The sequence below is a fragment of the Thalassophryne amazonica genome, chromosome 16 (assembly GCF_902500255.1).
Source record: "Thalassophryne amazonica chromosome 16, fThaAma1.1, whole genome shotgun sequence".
Taxonomy (NCBI): domain Eukaryota; kingdom Metazoa; phylum Chordata; class Actinopteri; order Batrachoidiformes; family Batrachoididae; genus Thalassophryne; species Thalassophryne amazonica.
The window spans coordinates 42347871-42373886 of record NC_047118.1 but is presented as its reverse complement, the minus strand read 5'-3'; the positions used below and the strand labels follow the sequence as shown (position 1 = coordinate 42373886).

At 40.0% G+C, this 26016-nt stretch overlaps 1 protein-coding gene across 1 annotated transcript in view; it reads right to left on the bottom strand.

Moving 5' to 3' along the window:
• flii (FLII actin remodeling protein) overlaps window positions 1–24871 on the bottom strand; it is a 36780-nt gene extending 11909 nt beyond the window's left edge. Inside the window, exons 1-21 of the mRNA XM_034190097.1 lie at window positions 24809–24871; window positions 17335–17445; window positions 16097–16168; window positions 15630–15710; window positions 13313–13560; window positions 13040–13143; window positions 12734–12909; window positions 12121–12278; window positions 11307–11391; window positions 9799–9946; window positions 6919–7049; window positions 6700–6807; window positions 6383–6487; window positions 5778–5957; window positions 5235–5317; window positions 4949–5023; window positions 4363–4446; window positions 3845–4016; window positions 3509–3616; window positions 3209–3400; window positions 556–654 (exon numbers count right to left, since the gene is read on the bottom strand). Of these exons, the coding sequence (XP_034045988.1) occupies window positions 556–654; window positions 3209–3400; window positions 3509–3616; window positions 3845–4016; window positions 4363–4446; window positions 4949–5023; window positions 5235–5317; window positions 5778–5957; window positions 6383–6487; window positions 6700–6807; window positions 6919–7049; window positions 9799–9946; window positions 11307–11391; window positions 12121–12278; window positions 12734–12909; window positions 13040–13143; window positions 13313–13560; window positions 15630–15710; window positions 16097–16168; window positions 17335–17445; window positions 24809–24871 (2583 nt within the window). The remainder of the gene's footprint in view (window positions 1–555; window positions 655–3208; window positions 3401–3508; window positions 3617–3844; window positions 4017–4362; window positions 4447–4948; window positions 5024–5234; window positions 5318–5777; window positions 5958–6382; window positions 6488–6699; window positions 6808–6918; window positions 7050–9798; window positions 9947–11306; window positions 11392–12120; window positions 12279–12733; window positions 12910–13039; window positions 13144–13312; window positions 13561–15629; window positions 15711–16096; window positions 16169–17334; window positions 17446–24808) is intronic.
• Between the last annotated feature and the right edge of the window lie 1145 nt (window positions 24872–26016).

Below are 26016 nucleotides of genomic sequence, written 5' to 3'. Positions count from 1 at the left end.
TTACAGGGTGATTCCATAGTTTTTTTCCTCAGAATTGAGTGAGTCCATATTTTTTTCCCTCTGCTTGGTTTAAAAAAGTAACCGTGTTTCTTAAAGCCAGAAAGTTGCCATTTGAAATGACTTTAGTTTTGTGTCATGTCTGTGATCTGCTTTTTTTCTACAAAATTAAACAACTGAATGAACATCCTCCGAGGACAGTGATTCCATAATTTTTGCCAGGGGTTGTAAGCAAGACAATTGGTGAAAACCATTTCTTTTTATAACCCTATTAACTCTAGGGTTAATAGGGATCGATCAATCGATAGATAGATAGAGAGAGAGCTGTGTGCTTCCGTCCTTTTGCCATATTCTGTTTATTAGCTGGTCGTTGTCACTTGATCCTCTTTGTGTGTCTAGTGATGTTTCTACTTTCTTCTGTTTGTTTCCCATTATGTGCTAAGATTTGGCATTTACAACATCCTAATTTTCCTACTACTTAGTAGAACCTGGTGTTCTATTAGGAACTGTGCAAATTTAGATAAACTTTTGGCTTTCCAAACACAAGCCATTACTGACCTTGCTGTGTAGGCTGTCATTCTGTTTAACAGTCTCGGCTGCTCTGGTGTAGTCCACCTTCAGTACATCATCCCAGTTCTTAAACTTAGATTTAAACACCTGTGGAACAACACAGTCTTTTATTGAACAATATCAGGAATCAAGTTATCAGGGCTGTGAAATGAAAACTGAAATCCGAGGAAAATTTGCAGGGGGAGGAGCCAGGGTCTAGGGCCCATGGGGCCCCAGAAACCAAATTCATTTTTTTTAATCTAATGATACATTTTCAGCATCTCCTGGAACAAAAAAATCTCAAAATGAGTGCACATTTAAAGGATCCTAGATTCAACCTTTCATTTGAACAGTCAATGATAATGCTGAAATAACAGAATATGACATGGAAGTAGGACCTGGAATGATTTTCCTTTAAATTGTAAACCAAATTATGCATTAACTCAGAACAATTAAACTACATGAAATTCATGGAGACTGAAAAGACTGTTAAAGCATTTCAAAAAACAGCTAAAGCTTGCAGAATATTTTGAAAATGATGGTAAAATATCAATAACATACCTTATAGCAAAAAGTCACATTCTTGTGTAAATTCCTGTAAATCCATTCGAAGCTACAGTGTCTTTTCCAATGAAAGAAAGTCTAGATTACTAAAAAAAAAAAAAAAAAAGTCATATAATCTTGTCTGAAATTCTGTTTAAACAGCACAATGTTTATTTTCCAGGGAGAAAAACATTCTTACCATGTTTCCTGATGGCACAAGATGCAGTTCACTTTTCCCGCTTCTTGTATCTTTCAGATGTGTTCACAAAGACAACTTTAAATTCAAGCTATAGCCAATTCCACGGATTCTGAGTCCTTATCAAACTTTTTCACACCACCTTTCTCGCCATCTTCCCTCTGTCCAACGTTGCTCCGTGGCACAGACACGCCACAAAATTCTTCTTATGCAATATCCACATGCTACATTTAGCTTAAGAACAGCATCTTGCACCAGGCACCACTGATCCGTATATAACACTGGATAGCTCACTGGCCCACACACTCCGTACAAACCACTGAAGCAAACAGGCAGCCATCTTACCACTCCCAATTTATGAGGACCGCACATAGACGGCTTATTAGAACGTCAACAATTTAGAGGAATAACCGAGCTGATTCTTTCATTTCCTTCTTTTTGTTCTCCACTTAATGTAACCTTCATCCCTCCTAATCTATGTCTGCCATGATGATTAGCTTTTTGTTTCCTTTCTTTCTTTTCGTACTTTGACACATTCTCCCCTTTTATTCTCAATTACTCATATCTTACTGGGACAAATGCTCAATTCTAAAAATTATGATTCTTTAATCAAAGTTAATACAACTGTTGTGTAATCATCAGCAAGCTTATATATCTATCTATATATAGGTACCATATCATGAACAAAAGTGGATGGATAACAAAAGTCATGATGGATAATATAGCAATAGTGAAATTTTTTTAAAAATAGTTGCACTGAAAGATTAAAACACCACTTAACCAGCTACAAGACAGTTGCTTTTCCCTTACAAAGACTATTTATTATGCACAACTCTTTGGAGTTTCAATCTAATATTAGTAAGAAAGCTCATAGCAACAACACCTAAAGCTCCAAAACTGTGCACAAGTAGACCTAATAAATGTCTTAAAACAGTTTGTCCAACACAAAACACAACATGCCACTTAGTAATATTATCATCATCATCTTCTATGTCTATATGCTGGAATAACGGATAGAACTCTTCAAATTATTGTTCATTATTTTCCATTTCAATCATACTCCGGTGAAATGTTCGTCCACAGTCTTTGAATAGGCAATCTGCACAGTTTATAGCTGTACATGAAGGCATTTTTTTGGCAAAATCATAAAGAATACTCGTAAAATTGCGTGTACCTGGTTAAAGATCGGTAGAAAAGACCGTTCAGGAGCGATACACGCGAGTGGTAATATGGTGGTCGACTTGCTGCAAAAATATCGGCCAACAATAAGCTATCCAGTAGTATATACAGATCAATGAGCAGGCACACAGCGTCGCCATAGCAACCAACCAGTCCCGCTTTACAACAACTGTCGCAACAGCCACGCTTTGAGTGAGGAATTTTTCTCTGCGGAGTTCTGTGGATACTGATTGATTCTGTTATACAGATCATTGTCTGCAGATGTATTAAACTTGCACGATGTCATAAAAAAAAAAAAAAGAATGCTTTGCGATTGGCATTTTAAAAACTCAGTGATGATCATGATTAGACAATAAAACACTAACACCCCCACTCCATGTCATAAAAAAAGAATGCTTTGCAATAGGCATTTTAAAAACTCACTGATGATCACGATTACACAGTAAAACACTAACACCCCCCTCCCACCGATGAAATCCGTGGAAGTCCACAGCCCTGATTTATACAGTTTGAGCAGCCATTGCAAGCATCATGCCTACAAATGACCCTGCGCAAGTTATACAGTTTATTGTATTACAAACAGTGTAGGAATATTCACAACACTGTACTTTGTCTTGTATTCTTCCATTTAAACTTTCAACCATGATGTTCAAGTTTTAAGTTCATATTAAATACAGCACCTCTGCAAATTAAGTTGACAACTAGCAGAACACAGCTGCGTGTGACTGATGATGGAGCCGTTACCTGGCACTCGGTTCCCTCCAAATTACGGGTGACGCAGGCATGCTTTGGCCGGTGCAGCATGGAGCAGATCTCTTGACCCAGTTTCAAGGCAGCAGCTCGGACGAGACGCGGAGATTTCCTCCCGATCCAGATGAAAACATCAGACCAGCAATCCAAGATGTATACACTCTTTGTGTCCAGCAGAGACTGCAGCTAGAAACAGAGGTTTCGTTTGAGTGGGAGTGATAATTTACATCATTTCACTCATTAAATTTGAGGTATAATACCATGTCATAGCAGTTAGATGGCACGGCAACATACCAGCCTGAGTTCTGGCAGAGCGTCCAGTTTAACTTTATTATCTTTGTGTTCAACTGATAGCTTGTAGTTGATCTGAGGCAGCTCCAGGTAGCCCAAACCTAAACCCACCTGTGCATCATAAAACAAACGTGATGGAGGTGACAAGCAAATATTTTAATTTAATTCTCATTTGTCATTTCCATTTGTGTTTTGGATGGACTGATTTACGCCTCCATAACAGAGCATGCCGTATACTGTACTCTCCAATTAGCATGACCAGGCTTATATGAGAAATAATTGTAGGAGAATCCAAGACATAGTCCTGAAATACCGTAGGAAAGTTATTAGAATATTTACCTTGTATAGTTTTGGTCTCATAGGTGAGAAGTCATCTGGTACATGTTTCTTGATTTCTTCTGGTTGTCCTCCCAGGGCCTCCCAGAACTCTGGAGGCTCCTGGTTCTGCATCAGGGTTACAATCTCTGCCTTACCCTTACGCTCATTCTTGTTGATCTTTTCTGCAAATAACCTACAGGGTGACAATCATGAAAATTCACATAACAAAACACTGATTACAACGTTTGAGCTGGAAGTGGACCCCAGGCCCAACCTTAACCCCAAGCACTGCAGTGTTACACGCTTCTTTAAACAAAATGACAGAAAAACAAGTCTGTACATTTTTCCATGCTACTGATCACCCCAGCAAGTGATTTCACAGATAATCAGGACATGGGGAGGAGCTCATCAGTAAAAAAAAAAAAAAAAGAGTTTGGTAAATTACTGAAGAATCAACAAGGGTGCACTGTTGCCCACCCCGGTCCAAATGGATGCTTTGCAGCTCATACAGTGCTTAACGGTCAGCTGGTGCATCTTACCTGGCCTTTGTAGTGCCTCCAAGGGTGGCACTGGCACCTCTCCACACAAAGATCTCCAGACCTGTGTCCAACAGGAACACATAGCTGCCAAGGCAAAAAACAAAACAAAAAAACAATGCCTACTGACACAAGAATCTATGTTCTATGGCAAATAAGAAAAAGAAAAAAAAACCCCATACACAGCTAACTGTAAGCATAATATTAGTACAGAAGATAAGCAAAACATTTCTGAATTTTCTGAGTATGAAATTCTGTATACATATAGTGAAAGATATTCCAAATAAAACTGAATATTGGGCTATCATGAATTTTTAATGTCACCCATCGCAGCCAATTTTCAAAATGAAAACTGAAAAAGGCTCCAATCATATTTAAACTATACCACATTATTTGTCTGATCATAAAAATTTTGAAAAGTATAGTTGGGACTATCTATGACTGAATATTACAACAGTAAAAATGGTGACAAAGGACAATTTCACTTTATACAGGAGTCGAAAGTTTGATGTTTTTAATCATCAAATGCACAAGTCTTATGAAAAGTTATGCTGCCCACTATATAAGTAAGAACGGGTGTGAGAGTCACCGAGGGTCAAGAGAGGAGGCCTTTGTGGGCACAGATTCCAGCTTGATGTTCTTTTTGCCATAGACTCTGTACAACCTGAAACAACAGAATAACCATAACATGCCCCGAAAATTTTCAGACAAACTTTAAAAACATTTAGAAGTTATTTCAATGTTCAAATAGTGCTACAGAGACATACCTGCCTATAAATATACAAAAAAAATGAACTCAACTTTCAGTGTTTTTAGTATAATAAAGAATAAACATAAAAACAGATCTATAAAAAGGTTTCTTAAAACCGGTCTACCTGAGAGGATAGTTTGTGTCCTCGACAGTGTAGAATCCACTGGCTGTTCCACCCTCAATGTAGGAGATCTCATTGTTAAACACCTTTACACACACACACACACACACACACACACACACACACACACACACACACACACACACACACACACAAAACTTGTTTAAAAAGGGATGTAGCAGATACTAGACATGATTTGATGAAGGAATATATATTTTACTCAAAACGTCATTTGATTCTGTTTCCTTTTCCGGTTGTAGTTTTGTGTTGTGGGTTAAATATATTGTCTGTATGAAACAATAAAATGGAGTTTTGTGTTTGTGGAAAACTGTGTCCTCATTTGATAATCTGTTGGTTTACATGTTACAATGATCTGTCTCTACATACCATCATATTATGGAGGCACAGAAGCTATTTAAGATAAACATTATTAATCCCCAAAGGAAACTAAATATATTTCTTGCCTCTGAGTCAAATGTGGGAGTTGTGTGGTTCTGTGTGTATAAATTAGAACACTCAAACATTTGCTTGCATGCCAGTACGTACAGCACTGAACTCGTCACTCTCATCTCCCATCTCTTCTCTTACAGTCCTGCACTCTGCGCCAAGCAAATTTCTGAGATTCACAGCGTGGATGGCAGAGCCAGCCTTCTTATCAAGTGTGGCATCCTGACCAATCCAGTAGAAGATCTGCCAGTTCAGTGCTCCATTTTCATTCAGGAAGGTCTGCGGACATAAAAAAAAGTAACAGTGACAGGTGAAAGTGAGCAGGGGGGAATAAAAAAAAAAATAAATAATGATTTGATGTTTTATCTTTTGATTTGGAATAGAATGTGCAGTGTTCCCAATACATTTGCGTGTGTTGTGGAAATAAAGGTATTATAAGGATTTTGAGCTTTACTCACTTTTTTGTTTTACACTCTGCTATGCTATTATTTTGAACACAACTGTATACAGGACTTTAGATATATTTCATGAGATGGACTTGACAGAAAGCAATCACAATTTAACAGAAATCAGTCTGTAGACTGAGATCTTGTACCCATAGTGTGTGGAAGTCATTACAGTCTTTGTTCTTGACAGACATTAAACTATCTGAAAATTGCTGTCACAAATCTAAGCAATGAATGAAAACGCATGAGCCAGAGGACCTTGAGAACAATGTAGCAGTCAGCTTCATAGAACTTGCCATGGAAGGCTTCATCCACTTGAACAGGAATAAAATTCTCTATCTGCCAAACCGTCACACCTGGTATCTGCAAGTTGTTACAGAGGGAGAAAAAAAAACAAACAAACAAAAAAAAAAAAAAACACAAAACTTGTTGCATACTTTTTCTCAAACAGAGACATAGTACATGTGTCTGGAAGGCCTACAGAAGTACCCAAGGGTAAGATGTGAGAAATAAAAGTAAGAACCAGTTATTAATAAGGGACAACACTTAATTTACCCCCATAGCCACGTACATACCTGTCCCACATCCTCCAAAAAGAACTCTGAATAGTCCAACTGAGGCTTCTCCAGACCCTTATCCCAACGGCGAATTTTTAAATCACCATATTTCAACTCTCCATCCTCCTGGGGGGAGTTTATATTAACATGTATTTTTTTAAGCAACATAATGTAATGTAACAATGCGCATGTCCTGCGCAATCACCTTTCTTTGTACTGCAATTTCACTTTCCTTACCTCCATCTTCTTCTTCTCCTCTGCGATATCAGTCATGCCCTTCAACACCTGCTTGGCTTGATCATCTTGAGAGCAATCCTTCCTTCTTCTTAACCTCATCTTCCTCGCCAGATGATCTCTGTGGCTGACTCCTTTATGTGTGTACAAACAATCATAGAAAGAGAGCTGTCACCAAGCCCCAAACTCTTGTCCAGGTAAATGAAGCAAATGGAGAAATGAAAAATGTTTTATTTTTTGAATGGTGCTAAAAGGGAGCCACTTCCCATAGATGCCCATGTTAAAGTGGGGAAACTTGAAGCAAAATCAGTGTGTCTACACCCCTGTACAAAAAAACAAAACAAAACAAAAAAAACAAACTGAGGTAGTTCCATGACTATTGTGGAGTGGATGATTTTTTTTTGTTATAACTCAGCTGGAAATATTTTAAGCCATCAACATGTTTATTAGACCCCATTCCTACCAGGCTGCTCAAGGAAGCCCTACCATTATTTAATGCTTCGATCTTAAATATGATCAATCTATCTTTGTTAGTTGGCTATGTACCACAGGCTTTTAAGGTGGCAGTAATTAAACCATTACTCAAAAAGCCATCACTTGACCCAGCTATCTTAGCTAATTATAGGCCAATCTCCAACCTTCCTTTTCTCTCAAAAATTCTTGAAAGGGTAGTTGTAAAACAGCTAACTGATCATCTGCAGAGGAATGGTCTATTTGAAGAGTTTCAGTCAGGTTTTAGAATTCATCATAGTACAGAAACAGCATTAGTGAAGGTTACAAATGATCTTCTTATGGCCTCGGACAGTGGACTCATCTCTGTGCTTGTTCTGTTAGATCTCAGTGCTGCTTTTGATACTGTTGACCATAAAATTTTATTACAGAGATTAGAGCATGCTATAGGTATTAAAGGCACTGCACTGCGGTGGTTTGAATCATATTTGTCTAATAGATTACAATTTGTTCATGTAAATGGGGAATCTTCTTCACAGACTAAAGTTAATTATGGAGTTCCACAAGGTTCTGTGCTAGGACCAATTTTATTCACTTTATACATGCTTCCCTTAGGCAGTATTATTAGACGGTATTGCTTAAATTTTCATTGTTACGCAGATGATACCCAGCTTTATCTATCCATGAAGCCAGAGGACACACACCAATTAGCTAAACTGCAAGATTGTCTTACAGACATAAAGACATGGATGACCTCTAATTTCCTGCTTTTAAACTCAGATAAAACTGAAGTTATTGTACTTGGCCCCACAAATCTTAGAAACATGGTGTCTAACCAGATCCTTACTCTGGATGGCATTACCCTGACCTCTAGTAATACTGTGAGAAATCTTGGAGTCATTTTTGATCAGGATATGTCATTCAAAGCGCATATTAAACAAATTTGTAGGACTGCTTTTTTGCATTTACGCAATATCTCTAAAATTAGAAAGGTCTTGTCTCAGAGTGATGCTGAAAAACTAATTCATGCATTTATTTCCTCTAGGCTGGACTATTGTAATTCATTATTATCAGGTTGTCCTAAAAGTTCCCTAAAAAGCCTTCAGTTAATTCAAAATGCTGCAGCTAGAGTGCTGACGGGGACTAGAAGGAGAGAGCATATCTCACCCATATTGGCCTCTCTTCATTGGCTTCCTGTTAATTCTAGAATAGAATTTAAAATTCTTCTTCTTACTTATAAGGTTTTGAATAATCAGGTCCCATCTTATCTTAGGGACCTCGTAGTACCATATTACCCCAATAGAGCGCTTCGCTCTCAGACTGCAGGCTTACTTGTAGTTCCTAGGGTTTGTAAGAGTAGAATGGGAGGCAGAGCCTTCAGCTTTCAGGCTCCTCTCCTGTGGAACCAGCTCCCAATTCAGATCAGGGAGACAGACACCCTCTCTACTTTTAAGATTAGGCTTAAAACTTTCCTTTTTGCTAAAGCTTATAGTTAGGGCTGGATCAGGTGACCCTGAACCATCCCTTAGTTATGCTGCTATAGACGTAGACTGCTGGGGGGTTCCCATGATGCACTGTTTCTTTTTCTTTCTGCTCTGTATGCACCACTCTGCATTTAATCATTAGTGATCGATCTCTGCTCCCCTCCACAGCATGTCTTTTTCCTGGTTCTCTCCCTCAGCCCCAACCAGTCCCAGCAGAAGACTGCCCCTCCCTGAGCCTGGTTCTGCTGGAGGTTTCTTCCTGTTAAAAGGGAGTTTTTCCTTCCCACTGTAGCCAAGTGCTTGCTCACAGGGGGTCGTTTTGACCGTTGGGGTTTTACATAATTATTGTATGGCCTTGCCTTACAATATAAAGCGCCTTGGGGCAACTGATTGTTGTGATTTGGCGCTATATAAAAAAAAAATTGATTGATTGATTGATTGATTGAGTTCACAGCCCGTCAGCAGAGACTGCTAGCTGTTGTGGACCCATGGTGTCTGTCCATTCTGAGCATTTTATTAAAAATATCTGAGATAACATGGCTTATTGTGTGGTAATAACAGACCATGTCAGAAGTCTGTGTACCAATATCTCCATCAAGTGAAATTTCTGTCATTTGTATATTATCAAGTATTGACAGTTTCGTTGTATTAGCTTCACTGTTGGTCAATAAGCCACCCATAACTTTAATGCCTACACCCGAGCCGCCCATTATAAAAACCACCATTAAAAAAACTGCATTATTAAAACACCTGAAGCAACTCCAGGTCACATCACTTGCCCACGCTCCACCTCTTTACCCATTTATGGGTTGGACGGGACTATAAGCACTGCCAATAATGTGACATTCAGAGCCACAGTATTTCAGCTTCCAAACTGCTGTTCAGACAGTCTGTGGGTAATGTCACGGAGGGTTTGTCCAGTATATACTACATGTGCACAAACACAAACCTCCTCCAGCAGCCGCTACAGTAGCAGGTGAAGCTCCAGCCAGCCGTAGCTGGTTCTGGAGAGAGAAGTCGATGTTGTACCACTCTGCTGCTCTGTCTACGGGTTTAGGAGGCATCACTAGGTTGGGGTTCTCACGTACATCCAGCACCTACAGTGAAACATGTTCAAAGAGAAGGTTTTAGGTGTGCATCAGACCTCCTTTTTGCCCATAAAATAAGATTCTGCAAAGCAAGCATAAACCTTATCTAGTTAGTAAAACAATATTTCTCAGCACCAATGAAAAGTGGCAATACACAGCTGTGGTAACCATGGTGAGTTGTAAACTTACTTTTTTTTCAGCTTTAAATAATGGTCTTTCCAATCAAAGTTTACATTTCATAAAAAAGCATGAAATCAAGCAGCTAAATAAATTTACCTGAGCTCAGAAAAAGATGTCAGATATACAGACGGAGGTACCACTTATTCTAACACCTTTAATATTCCTTTTCATTGTGTGGAAAATTAATAAATGCATATTAAATTTATAGTTCTGGACTCCAAAAAAAAAACCAACAAAAAAACCCAAAAGCATCAACTTATTACATCTTACATAACTGTATTAACTAAAGTAAAATGTGTTTTGCTGAACAGCAAGTTTAGCTCATTTTGTGGCATTCCCTTAAACTGAGTAATACTGGAAAAGGTATTGTTATGTTGAGGGTTTAACATTGTCATTCATGTGTATTGCTCTGACTCCACTTTACACAGACTGAAAGTCAGACTGGATTAAATTGCTTTACTGTGTGACACTTCTCATAAAACTATCATTCACTTCATGCAGCAGTACAGTGGAACCTTGACATGAGTTCAATTTGTTCCGTGACTGAGCTCAAAAGTCAAACTGCTCTTATTTCAAACAAATTTCCCCATTTTAAATAACTAAAATAATTTTAATCCATTCTTGTAAAATATCCCCAAACCACTCTAAATTATGAAAAAAATACATTTTTTAAATGAACAAACACACATGTATACAGTAATTTACCTATGCATAATAAAATGCAGTACAGTACATACTATACAAAAGAAAACATTTTATTAAGTGTTCTTACCTTGGAAAGAGACAAATGCATACACTGTAAACTTACGCTGTGGATCCTTAGTTTCGAAAGAATTGTAGTTCCTCTGGCCGGTGTTGAACTCTTAATTACATCTTTTGCTTCAGGATGGTGCAAATCGTACCATCTTGCCTTGACAGTTTGATAACCTGCACACCACACTCATGTTTTTCTATTATCTCCTGCTTCAGTTCAATAGACATTCTTTTCTTCACTTTTCTTTGCACTCACATTCTTTGGACCCTATTCCAAACAAAAATATGGACCGAGCGACAGCTCGTATAAAAAAGAAAAAAGAAAAAAAAAACCCCCAAAAAACTTGTATGCTGATTTGCTCATATGTCAAGGTTCCAATGTATTTGTAAAGACACTTTCAATCTTGTACTTTAATTCGTGGTCTCATTATTGTACCTCTAAGTCGGTTAAGAAGTGGATGGCCTCAGGGAGTGTCACCAAACGGTTCTTATTCAGCACCAGTTTCTTCAGTTTACCACACCTAGACAAAAACACAAATTACTTATGTTTCAATAATCACCTGTGTCATGTGAACACAATCTACCAAAACAAAGTAATTTATGTCACCCTTAAAAGTTCATGGCACTACCTCTGTCTTAGACTGACTGAGATTAATCCTAAAATTTTTTATTTCAAGCACTGTATATATACACTATACAAGTAATGCCCCATGAGCACTGATCTGTTCAGTTCTCAGTCTGTCTGAGGTGTAAGTACAGTGGCTTGACTTGAAACTGGATTTAAATCATTAACTCTAGATACAGCCCTGCTCTTATAACTGCTTCACAGTAACTGCTTGTATTTGGCAATGCACACAGATACCAGGAGTTGCCATGGAAAACACATCACCAGCAGTACACAGATCAGTTTCCTGGTCAAGGACTCTTCAGTAGCCATGTGTCAAACCTCCCAACCCCACAGATAATTACTCACTTTTTCACAGGAAACATGATTACCCAAGAAATTTAACAGGTACTGTTGCTACATAATACAACTTTACTAAGACATAGTCATAAAGACTCACTCAGAAAGTCTGCTAAAGACAAGAGGACTGAGAATTCAACCATCACACAGCAGTTAACTGAAAACCCAATGTTTTATCTGCACAACAGTCAATCTTAAATCTGAATCACTTGTATTTGGGGGGGGGGGGGGGGGGGGGGTCCCCAATCTGTGTTTAGGCATGTGGGTGTCAGTGAGTTGAACCCACCTGCAGAGTCCTTCTGGGATGAGCTCTAGGTTGTTGTTAGCAGCCATAAACTCAGTGAGGCTGACCAGTTTTCCCACCCCTGGTGGAACTCCATCAAAGTCCAGTTTATTGGAATTTACATAGAGCTTCTTTAGTTTGGACAGCTTACACATCGCAGACTGGACAGAGGGGGGAAAAAAACAAATTGAAATTAGACACCCCAACCCCCCTCAAAAAAAAACAAAAAACTAACAAATAAATAAATATAATGACTGTCAACAACCTGCTACTAAAGACACACAGATTGAACAGGACTGCCGAGGTGGCAGAATTGATCAAATAAAGCTCAGTGTCACTAAAATATATGATAAACCATTTAATTGATGCCTTAATTTCCATTAAACAAGAAGGGGCTCTAGAACAACTGAGTGAAGAAACAACAACGAAAGTATTCATGAGGAAAACAAACCATCTTCACATCAGTTACTTCTCAGGTTTAAATTTGCCATTTTCGTAAACAGGATTTGAACTGACTTTTAAAGAGCATTCCAGACTTGATATAGCCATCTACCTAGAGTGTGGGAGTACATAAAGAGTGACTTATGGAGAGCGTTGCGTAAAGAGTCATCCTTACAGGCAGTGAGGTGAGCTGGTTGCGGCTAAGGTTAAGTGTCTCCAGCTGGGTCCACTGATCAATACAGAGAGAAAGTTCTGAAATCTGGTTACTGCTCAGGTTCAGTCTCTTCAGGCTGCTCAGTGAATACAGGCACTCAGGCACCCGTGTCAAGTCGTTACACGACAGATCAATATCTGGAAGTTTGGTGAGGGACAAAAGAGAATGCACGTTTATGAAAATGAGGAAACAACAACTAGAATGTTTAACACTCAGAAAACATTGTCTAAGATAATAGTACTAATAATTTGGAAACTGTGATGTAACCTGCTAACTGTGTCAGGCCCTCCAGGCTGGTGGGCATGTTGCTCTGGGTCCTCTGAGTGTTTCTTAAGTGAAGAGTCTGTAGCGCCACCATAGCGGGTAGCTGGCTGCTCAAAAGAGAAAGAAAAAAAAAAAAGTCAGTGCAAAGCAAAAATGCATTGCCCAGCTATCACTCAGTTTTCAGACTAAAGTGTAGCCCAGCATTACTGAAAGAAATATTACAGTAGGGAATGGAATTTTAAGGATAGACATAACACAAAACAAATGTGTTTTTACCGCAACTGGGCATGCATGAGAGGGTTGTTGTTTAGTATGAGTGTCTGTAGGTGGACGAGGCGTCGCATCTGAGGTGGAAGGCTGTCCAGCTTGTTGTCACTCAGATCCAGATACAGCAGGTCTGTCAGGTTGATGAACAGTTGGTTGGGGATGGAGTCAATGCTGTTATGACTGAGATTGAGCACAAGCATATTTCTGCTGTTCTCCAGGTCCCTCGGAATCTCAGTCAACTGATTGTAGCTCAGATCCTAAGGAGGCAGGAAAAGAAATTCCATGTCACATTTTCCAAAGAGTGTTTGCAAGTCAGAGTTGTTTCTAGACTGCAGCTCTTAATAAATGTGCATCAACTGATCAAGTTACAGGGTTCCCGCCAGTGCAGGTGAGCATAGGGCCCCCCTATGCTGCGATTTAACCAGCACGCGGGGGGGGGATATCCTGGAAAATATCCTGGTGAGAACCCTGTGTTAGGGCCAGCGCCCCTTCACACATAACATGAATGAAGCTGACTAGGGCATGAACGAACAACTGCATGGCATTCCTGAAAAATCTGCACTGCCTCTAACGCCACGTACAGCTGTTGCTACAACTATTTGCGCACACCAGCTGCTGAAAGACAGAGTGCGCCTTGTGAGAACCCATTCGATCCCTTTCGTGGCAGGTGTCGGCCAAATTCCAGGTGACACACAGGAACATCTAACACTGCTTGCTGGACACTTAGAAAATATGGTGCCATTTGCGCTGTCAGCACAAAAATATTGAGCAGGCGATCACTTTTGTGCTGGCGGTGAAATTTTTCTAAGTGTCCCTATGAGTGTGGCATGGCATGGCATGCATGTGTATCGCACGTGTGGCGCCCCCCGCAACACATGTAGCGTGCATGTGTTTCATGCCCCCACAACACATGTGGTGTGTGTGCGTATGGGGGGGGGGGGGGCACACTTGCATGAAATACTGATATGTATGTACAGACATGATCACATGGAGGCCAGACAGCCACGTCTGAGTGCACACAGCATGGCGAGGTGACTCTCAGCTGATCGCCGCACAGTGACAACTGGAAATGACGGCTCAGTGCACACGACGTGTAACAAGCAGAGATTACGGCCAGGACAGGTATATAAATAATTACGACAATAACTACATACACAATTACATGTCAAATAACTAAAATGAATGACCACAGACACAGACACTTTGGTCTGGGCGCTGAACTGACAAGGGGCGTGTCCCCAAACAGCAGCAGGTGTTGAGATCTCTGTTCCTGGACATCACAGCTGGGGAACACATACCGTGTTTTGAAGGACATGACCTTACAACTGTCCTCCGTGAGGTGCACGTCTCTGTCTGCTGTCCTCACTTGGAAATACAAAAACATCTTTCGCCTTTGTGCCAGGCTGCATCGGCCACACACAGCGCGCCTCAGCAGGCTGCTCCATGTGAAACAGACTGGCAGATTATGTGAACACACAGCAGGTGATCTCAATGTCGTGTGACATTGTGGTCATTAATTTTAGTTATTTGGCATGTAATTGTATATGTAGTTATTGTAGTAATTATTTATATACCCAGCGGACATAATAGCGCACTGCTTCATTCATGCCATTTCATGACTGTACGTCTATGACCATGGGTCATATACAGAGGCACATAGGGATCATACTCGTATTGTCCGTTCAATAAGAGGGATTAAATATTGGAAATTACGGTGTTTTCATTTTTTTTTTCCTCCACAGCAGCAGCGCGATGTGGTGCAACACATTCCAGTTGCTCGCACTGTGTTCGCGTGCACATGTGAAACCATCGCAACGGGATCATTCACACATATTTCCCACCTGATGTTGGCTCGAAGTTTTTGGAGTTTGCTCATTTGGGCTGTTTCGCTGTGATTCACCCTGATTTGTTCTTATTTGTGCTATGTGTGTAGGAGCCCTTATATATGCAAGTACTGCAGCACAGTTAGCACATAAACAGCTTATACTACAAATCTGTGCAGAAAGTCTTTATTGTGTAATGAAGAAGTCATCCACCATACTGTTGAAAAGTGACCGTATGGCCAAAGTAATTACAAAATGTCCTTGATTAAACACAGATATCATGGCCAACATGAAAAGATGCCCAATGTCAAACTCATATTTCACTGTACTTTCCCACATGGATAGGAAAAAGAATTTACAGCATCGTGTGTTCTGTGTGTAAACTAAGCTGAAGTAGGTGACAAAGTTATAAATTACAGGCAATGTGGCTCACACTAAACTGGAAACACTAAGAATGTTGCTGGAATAAATGTGGGTCTAAGTGACTGAAGGTAACCATGTACCAGCACAGAGAGATCATCAAGCTGAAAGATGTCATCTGGGACTCCAGAGTTTTTCAAGTTGTTGGCTCTGGCTACCACTGCCTGCAAACATTAAAACACAGTTAAGAAATTATTAGAATTCAGTGTAGATAAGATACCATGGTGATAAGTATAAATCTGGTTGGGCTAGAAAACACCTTCAAGCTTGTCAGGGCATTAAGTCAATAATAACAGTAGCTACAGCTGTAACAAAAAAATAAATTAATCACCAACTTTTTAAAAAAGCTATTAATAGTTTTGAGCATCCAATTTTTTTATTTCAGCTTTGTAAATGTGAATAGATTCTGGTTTTTTTAAACAAATTTCTGGTCTGAAAAAGATATTATCTTTGGAATGTGGACAAAACAGGACATTAGGACATCAACTTGCAGCCTCAACAGTAGCACTAAAACACAGGTGTGTAGTTTTCATGTGTGACTGATGATTACCCGTAGATGAGGTAAACTGGACAATTCTCCATGTAAGGTGCTCAGGCTGTTGTGACTCACAGAAAGATGTTCCTTAAAAAGTGAACAGAATCACGACACATGGTACATTAAACAAAACCTACATACTGTGATGTGCAACTGTGACTATAGATTACGGTAAGATCATTGTAACATTGACATTGTAAGATCAAGCATGACAATAAAAGATAATCTTTTCACCATGCCTTGCTAATTACAGGTTAAGGATGATTAAATTAGTTTTGGTAATCATGTCAAAGCACAACCAGGAATTACAACATGGCCATCTGTGTACTCTGTCAGGTGGGAGCTTGAGCAATGAAATGTGTCACACCGCAAATAAAAACCCCATTGCCAAAAGGCTTCTTAAACGTACCATGGAAAAATGTATATTTTATCCCCCTTCTGACAAATTACAAACAATTTTTTTTTATGTAATATAAAAATAACAATGGAACTGGATACCTTTGTTTGTCTACTGTCTGGTACATGAAAAAGACTATTGATAAGAATGACAATAATAATAATTAAAAAATTAAATAATAAAATGTAAAAATCTATGCCATCGAATCTTCCTATATTACAGGAAGCCCAAAAAAATTAAGTAAAATGAGGTCATGTTTTTTAAAATTTATATATACATGTATTCATGAATGAATATTTAACAGCTTTTATCTTTATTTTTTTTTTTAGGGGTGTTTGACAGCAGGGTGCTTGTTTTCAGAGTGGAAGGTTCCTGGTTCAAGATCACCCCTGCCCTATGCAGTCTATTTATATTGTCCATCTAAATAGACTGCATTTATATATAGTGCTTTTCCATAAATATATCAGAAGCTCAAAGTGCTTTATATTGATGCCTCACATTCACCCACACACTGACACACCAATGTCAGAGTGGTGTCATGCAAGGCACTCACTACACACCGAGAGCAACTTTGGGCTTAAGGACCTTGACCAAGGGGCCTTAGTGATTTTCTGGCCAGACAGGGATTTGAAAAGAGGATATTCTGGTCTCAAGCCCACTGCTTAACCACTAGAGGATCACCTCCCCTCCATGTAATATGGAGTTGTACCATGAAGGGCAGCCAGTGTAAAACCTGTGCAATCCCAAGCAAAAACAAGGGAGAAGCCAAAGGAACATTTTTTTATTTTCCCACTGAAAGCTGATTGGGGAAAACAGCAATAAAAGTCTCTGAGTTTATGTGTGTGTAGTTTCTCACCAGCTTTTGCAGAGAGGCCAGCTCCTCGGGGAGGTAACACAGCCCTGTTCTGTTCAGTTTCAGCCATCGGAGGTTGCTCATGGACTTGACATGCTCTGGAAAATAACCACCCTGTAAAGACGGGGTGGGGGACACACACAAACATTAGGGGTCAAGGCAGACAATAACATTGTGAAGAAGTGATAACATTTAGTAATTTTATTTACCAACACTATGTTACAACTCCAATTCCAATGAAGTTGGGACGTTGTGTAAAATGTAAATAAAAACAGAATACAATGATTTGCAAATCCTCTTCAACCAATATTCAATTGAATACATCTCAAAGACAAGATATTTAATGTTCAAACTAATAAACATTATTGTTTTTGTGCAAATATTTGCTCATTTTGAAATGGATGCCTGTAACACATTTCAAAAAAGCTGGGAGAGTGGTATGTTTACCACTGTTACGTCACCTTTCCTTCTAACAACACTGAATAAGCGTTTGGGAACTGAGGACACTAACTGTTGAAGCTTTGTAGGTGGAATTCTTTCCCATTTTTGATTGATGTACGACTTCAGTTGTTCAACAGTCCAGGGTCTCCATTGTCGTATTTTGCGCTTCATAATGTGCCACACATTTTCAATAGGCGACAGGTCTGGACTGCAGGCAGGCCAGTCGAGTACCAGCACTCTTTTACTACGAAGCCACGCTGTTGTAACACGTGCAGAATGTGGCTTGGCATTGTCTTGCTGAAATAAGCAAGGACGCCCCTGAAAAAGACATTGCTTGGATGGCAGCATGTGTTGCTCCAAAACCTGGATGTACCTTTCAGCATTGATGGTGCCATCACAGATGTGTAAGCTGCCCATGCCATGGGCACTAACACACCCCCATACCATCACAGATGCTGGCTTTTGAACTTTGCACTGGTAACAATCTGGATGGTCTTTTTCCTCTTTTGTCCGAGGACACGACGTCCATGATTTCCAAAAACAATTTGAAATGTGGACTCAGACCACAGCACACTTTTCCACTTGTCCATTTCAAATGAGCTCAGGCCCAGAGAAGGCGGCGGCGTGCCTGGATGTTGTTGATGTGTGGCTTTCGCTTTGCATGGTAGCGTTTTAACTTGCACTTGTAGATGTAGCAATGAACTGTGTTAACTGACAATGGCTTTCTGAAGTGTTCCTGAGCCCACACGGTAAAATCCTTTACACAATGATGTCGGTTTTTAATGCAGTACTGCCTGAGGGATCGAAGTTCATGAGAATTCAATGTTGGTTTTCAGCCTTGCCGCTTACTTGTAGAAAGTTCTCCAGATTCTCTGAATCTTCTGATTATATTATGGACTGTAGATGATGGAATCCCTAAATTTCTTACAACTGAATGAGAAACATTGTTCTTAAACTATTGGACTATTTTTTCACACAATTGTTCACAAAGTGGTGATCCTCACCCCATCTTTGCTTGTAAATGGCTGAGCCTTTTGGGGATGCTCCTTTTGTACCCAATCATGACACTCGCCTGTTTTCAATTAGGTGTTCTTTGAGCATTTATCAACTTTTCCAGTCTTTTGTTGCTCTATGACAACTTTTTTGAAACGTGTTGCAGGCATCCATTTCAAAATGAGAGTTTGCACAAAAACAATAGAGTTTATCAGTTTGAACATTATCTTGTCTTTGTGGTGTATTCAACTGAATATAGGTTGAAGAGTGGTACACTGAAAGTCCTGCAGGAGGAGTTGGAAGAACACCTATTCAGACCCCAACAGGGATGCGCCATTGCCGGACATGGATGGGCTACCCAGACCAACAGAACCAGGGGTAGCTTTTGACATGGAAGGCTTGAGATGGTCTGAGGTGCAGGAGAGTGTGAGAAGAGCAAGAGCAAAGAGTGCTCCAGGGGTGAATGGACTCTCGTACAGATTGTACAAGAAGCCATTACGGCTGATGTGGGACTGGCAGGCAGTCCACATTGATAGGTGCCTAGCAGATGGAATTTATAATATCCAATATAATATCCAAAAGAGGCTGAGTCAGTGGGTCTGTCACAGTTCCGCCCCATTTCACTCCTAAATGTGGAAGGGAAGATTTTGTTCAGTGCTCTGACCAGAAGGATGAGGAAGTTTGCAGTGGAGAATGGTTACATCAATACATCACTGCAGAAGGCTGGTGTGCCAGGATCTCCGGGCTGCCTGGAACATGTTCATAGAGAAGGCTATGGAGTTCTTCTACATTCCAGTGACAGTCAGGAAATTCATCATGGCATATTATGGTGCTTTCCACATGAGGTTCTCTACAGTTGAGTACACCACCAAGTGGCAGGCGTTAGAGGTAGGCATACCTATGGGATGCACCATTTCCCCACTTCTGTTTGTGCTGGCGATGGAGATGTTGATCAGAGGGGCGGAGCGGGTGGCACCTGGAGTCAGGCTGGCAGATGGCATCATAATGCCCCCAATGAGGGCATTTATGGATGACATCACTGGCTTGATTGAAGTGGAAGAGAGAGCAAGAGCATTACTGCAGCGGTTGGATGAGCTGATGGACTGGGCACGGATGAAGTTTAAGCCTAAGAAAAGCAGAAGTCTCTCCTTGGTAAAAGGCAAGCCTAAGAGTATCCACTTTGAGATTGCTGGTGGGAAAATTCCCACAGTCATCGACGAACCAGTCAAGAGTCTCGGAAGGTGGTACACCCTCCCCCTGACAGACAAGTACAGAGGTGGTGAGGTGCAGGAACAGCTAGAGGCAGGACTGAAGGTAATAGATGGTTGTGGCTTAACTGGTAAGTTTAAGGTATGGTGCTTCCAGTTTGGCTTGCTGCCAAGGATTCTCTGGCCACTCCAGATGTATGCTGTCACAATGACCAAGGTGGAAGCTATGGAGAGATCAGTGAGTAGCCACATCAGGAGGTGGCTTGGAGCACCAAGATCACTGACCAATGTGGCCCTGTATAGCTCATCAGCAAAACTCCAGCTACCTACAACCTCTCTGAATTTAAGGCAGCAAAGGCCCGGGTGTACCTCATGCTGAGGGACTCCAAGGATCCCTTCATCAGGGATGCTCAACCAGACGTGGAGTGTGGTAGGAAATGGGTTGTGGCAGAGACAGTGGACCAGGCAGAGAATAACCTCAGACTGAAGGAGATTGTTGGTGCTGTACAAAGGGACAAGGTGGGTATTGGGTGGAGAGAGAACAACTGGTGGTCAAAGCAGAATGGGAGGGATAGAGGTATGGTGACAGAAGAGATAAGGAGGATGGAGGAGGAGAGTCAGGTGGTGAGGGCAGTTGGCCAGGTGCAGCAGGGGTCCTGGACCACATGGGAGGATGCTTCGGACCGTAGAATCAATTGGTCCAACCTGTGGTCCATGGAGCCACTCCGCATTGGCTTTCTGCTGCGCTCAGTGTACGACCTTCTGCCAACCCCTGTCAACCTGCAGAAGTGGAAGTTGGTTGAGTCCAATGCATGCGTCAGATGTGGAAAGAGGGGTACACTGGAACATGTCCTTGCCGGTTGTGGTTCATCATTACAGATGTATACATGGCGACACAATCAAGTCCTCAAGGTTCTTGTGGACGCTCTGAATACACAGTGTGAAGCAACCAGCTTTCAAAAGCCCTGTCGGGAGATTCCATTCGTGAAGGCTGGTGCTACGGTCAGGAAAAGGCTTAAACAGGACACTGCGACCTCTGTTGGTGCACTGAGACAGTGGAGCATCCAGGCGGACATTGGGAAGGCTTTAGTCTTTCCACACCACATAGCAGTCACCACTCTGCGGTCGGATGATGCAAAGGCTGTCATGTTGGTTGAACTAACAGTATCATGGGAGACCAACATGGAATGGGCCTATGAGAGAAAACTGGCCAGGTACAGTGAGCTTAAGGGACAGTGTGAAGATTGAGGTTGGAAGTGTTCTGTCTACCCAGTAGAAGTTGGTTGCCGAGGCTTTGTGGGGTGCTCTACCATCAGGTTTTTGACCGACATTGGTTTTCCCCCGAGGCTGAGGAGGGCCACTGTGACCAAGCTCCAGGAGGCAGCTGAGTCTTCGTCTGCATGGATCTGGAATAAGGGCTGGGAGCCCTAGTACCTAGTTCTTGAGCTGAGTTGTTGCCGTCACCCACCAGGTGGCATCCTTTGGGTACTGCTGGGGCCGCCCATACATGTCGTCTCCTACTGGAATAGGCCTCGAAAGGAGGTATGGGTTCCCTGCTGAGGATGGTGGGTGATAAGCAAGGAATTTAATTCCCTGTATGAGCTGTACTGTAGGTTGAAGAGGATTTGCAAATCATTGTATTCTGTTTTTATTTACCTTTTTCACAATGTCCCAACTTCATTGGAATTGGAGTTGTAGTTTCAACTGCTGGGATAAGTTCCAACCACCCTGTGACCCTTTGTGACCCTTAATTAAGGGTCACAGGGTTAAGCGGGTAAAGATAAAGGACGGATGGATGTTAGTTTCAGCACAGCAATGCTAAATTGTCATGAAGGCGATAAGAAACTCCAAAACCTATTTGACAGAACCTGACAATTAATACCAATATTTGTTTATACAAATCATTTGAGCCTTAAATATTGACACATGATCTGTGACAGTGAGATGTGGTAATCTACGTAACAGCAACTCCAAGAAAACATGCAAATAGGTCCCTGCTGCAAGCAAGCTTTTTTTTTTTTTGTACTGATCCCCAACATCATCCAAAAATCAAACCCAAATGTGAGAGGAAAGAGCCACAAAAGGCTCCCACCCAACATATCTGTTGCATTTCTTATTTATATGGCATGTTCTCAGGTAACCGTCTAGATGGGCATCACAGTTTTAACTCTGTTTTAGTGATAATTTGAAACTTACATTTTATTCAGTAATCTTTATTTCTGATGTCCTCCCCGTGCTCACATGGGTTCCTCCGGATTCCTCCCACATCCAAAGACATACAAGTTTGGTTAACTCGAAACTTTAAATTGACCACGGGTGTGGGTGTGAATGAGTTTGTTGATGATTAGTTAGACTGGAATTCTGTCTAGGGTGTACCCTGCCCTATGACTGCTGGGATAGGTTCCAGTCCCTCCTCCCCTGTGACCCTTAATTGGAGTAAGCAGGTATAGAAAATGATGGATGTTTTCCATATGCATAAATGTAACTGTAGGTTAGAGTCAACAAAACAGACAATGTGTTATAACTGACCAATTGTTGAGACATGACCAGAGGTGCCATAACCACATCTGGAATACGTTTTGATTCAGATCAATACAAGCATTTTCCAATAATCCCATCACTGCTGCTAAACAGGCTCGCTTACAATAAACAAAAACTGCTTATTAAAGTAAATTCTTTCAGCTTCTCTCTTTTTGCTCAGGGTACCCACAGCATTTCCGTGTGCATGTTGATTTGCCACAGGTTTTACACCGGATACTCTTCCTAACATTACATACAGAATGATAATCTTGGACCAGGAACCTTCTGTTCTGGAAGCAAGTGCACTGACCACTTAGCTACTACTGCTTTTTAATGAGTAAAAATAAAGTTTACGCAGTTGTTAGTTTTCCATGACTGGAAGAGGACTTACTTTAGCTATTTATCCGAAACACGCTGTGACTGGTTGAGCGAGATGACATCATCACCTTGCTGAGTTACGTCTTCAAAATGTGAAAATGCCAGCCCAAATGAAAATACAAGGCTGCCCTAAAGGTATAGTGCAGACAGCCATAGGAATATCAAAAAAAAGAAAAAAAAGAAAGAGGGGTGGTGTTTCTCACCCAGTGGCATTTTTCAAGAAATTGGCAAAGTAAAATAATACTCGTAGATTTAAGTGTAGAAAAATAACCAAAGCAAGTTAAAATCCAGGACTACAAAAATAAACACAGCATCAATCCTGGATTTTAAACGTGTAAACTTAGTCAAGACTTCAATTTGCCATCCATCATGTGCTGTCTGCTAATGTTTCATATTATGAATGAAATGTCCAATTTATTAAAAATGAAATGTAACATGATTACATTCCAGTTGTGACATTTGTAATCAATAGATAATTTGTACTGTAAAATATAATGTGCAATGGCAAAATGATGTTCTGTATGTAAATAAAATGTGTGATGACAATTTTTTTTTTTGCAGTAAATTAAAATTGAAATGAAACGAATACTGTACACTGGAAATCCAATGACTGTTTGATATTGTACTAGATGTGATGTACTTAAATTTTTGAGCGGTTCTGATTGTGACATTAGGGAATGCATCAAATTGTCTTAAACTATTAATCTTTTTTCCCCAATAAAAGCAGATATTAAAAAGCTGTACGGTTTTGTTTGTAATTTTTCCTTAAAGTTGGATTTCATTTAAAATGCTCTGATGATGGTATTAAAATGGAATACCTCAAACTTTCTCTGTCACAGCTAAGTTTGCCTTGATTTCATATCATTTCCACTTGCATCTCCAGGTCAGAGAAGAGTAATTCTCAATAATGTCACCAATGCTGCTTTGACGTAATCAGTAAAGTTGTATTTTTACTGTATAATGTTAACATGTCATCATTCAATGATGAGACGACAAAAATTAAAATAGTCAGACTTAAAAATAACATTAGAAACGAATGTATTTTTCCAGTGAACAGCAAATATAACTTGTAACAACCACTGGGTAAGAATTAGAGCCAAGCATTATTCCCGGGACAATACTATAAATGTGCCGGACAGTGAGAGCTGGAAAAATAAGTTTATTATCCATGAATGACATCATCGCGCTCGACAAGCTCGATAAGCGTGTGACTGGAATTTCCAAAGTAAGCCCTCTTCTGGTCATGAAGAATAACCACTGCCTAAAGTTTATGAAGCAAGTGGTTATGCACTTAATCTGCAAATTTTATGCTAAATCATACACACATATAAACCAGTCTCACAGTTCCTCCCCCTACTTTCAATATGTGTTATGAATTTTTCTAGTAAGAGAATTGTCACTTTGTGGAACAGTCTACCAAACCATGTTGTACATTCACCCAGTGTCAATGATTTTAAAAACCAGGTATGATCAGTATTATTATTAACTTTTTGATGTGCGCTTTTATGTACCATCTGTACAAACTTTTGTTTATCACACAATAAATGTTATGTTATATGTTATGTTACTTAAGAAGCTCTTTCTTTTGGGATACTTAAATCGGTAGTAGTTAGTCAAACGGGCAGTGACCTCATAAGCAAAACAGCCAGTTAGCTATAAACTAAATTAGTTAACATGGTGCTGAAAATAACAGCTAACGCAATGGTAACGACTTGTAATGAGCTAGCTAAGTAAATGAGTGGCGATAACCCAAATTTCACATCAATAAATAAATAACTAGTCTTCTTCAGGAAGGGTAACAAGCAGCTACGCCCAACGCTAACGTAAGCTTAGCTAGCCTAGCCATTAGCCCGAGGCTCTGGCTTCTAGCTTAGCTAGAACAGCGTCATGGTTGTCAGACAACGATATAATGAATTAATTTTAACTAAAATCCTTACTTTAAAGTCGTTTCCACTGAGATCTACTCCCCTTATAAAGGGCAAAACTCCGGTAGCAGCCATTTCTATCTCAGGGTGTCAGTCTTCGTCGCGCCGCCAGACTATTTTTTTCATTCAGGAGTGGGTTGCTTGTGTTTTAAGGCTCATAAAACTACAGTGTTTTATCTTCCGGTTCTGACCAATATGACGTCATGCTCTAAATGTATCAAGACAAAATGTGATTTAAATTTTGGCAAAAAATTGAGATTTTAATCAATAAAATTATATATGAAACTTGTAAAAATCTATTACTTAGGCTAACACAAACAAGTTTATAAAAATGTTGTTTGTTCCTGTTGTGATTTTTTTTTTATGTTAGTCACAGCCAAATATGCAAAAATGAATAAGGCATCCTGATGATTGGAATGCCTCACTGCTACCAGATAATTTATTAAGAATTTTTCTTGATGGCATCACGTAACATCTTTGACATCAGGTAACTGTTTTTCAGCATCCCATGCAATTCCTGAGATATGGTTGTTCATGTATATTTGGACAGTGATCTTGGCATGACCGGTGTTGATGGCCCACAAAGTTTATTCATCATCATCCTTTATTTAACTAAGTAAAAAGCATCGAGATTAAAAATCTCTTTTACATGAGTGACCTGACCAAGAAGGCAGACATAACATACACAACAAATATACATATATATATATATATATATATATATATATATATATATATATATATATATATATATATATATATATATATATGTGTGTGTGTGTGTGTGTGTGTGTGTGTGTATAGAGAGAGAGAGAGAGAGAGAGAGAGAGAGAGAGAGAGAGAGAGAGAGAGAGAGAGAGAGAGAGAGAGATTTATTGTTATATATAATGTCATGGAAAGTTATTACTTCTGATTACATTTGAGACAATCCTATATTTACATAATCCTATATTTTAAGGATATTTAAAATGTTATTACTGCCTTGAAAAAATATATATATATATATATATTTTAATTTTGAATAATATAATATCACATAGCCTACCAAGCTATGTGCGGTCCCTACCAAGGGACCGCAACCCGCACTTTGGGAATCACTTGTTTAGATCGTGGCGAAAAGGGAAAAAGGAAAGTCAAGGTCCTTCAAATTAAAACTATTCCTGGATCAGGCCAGTTGAGTTTTAAGGTACGTTTGTTAATAAAGGTTTTATTTTGAAAGC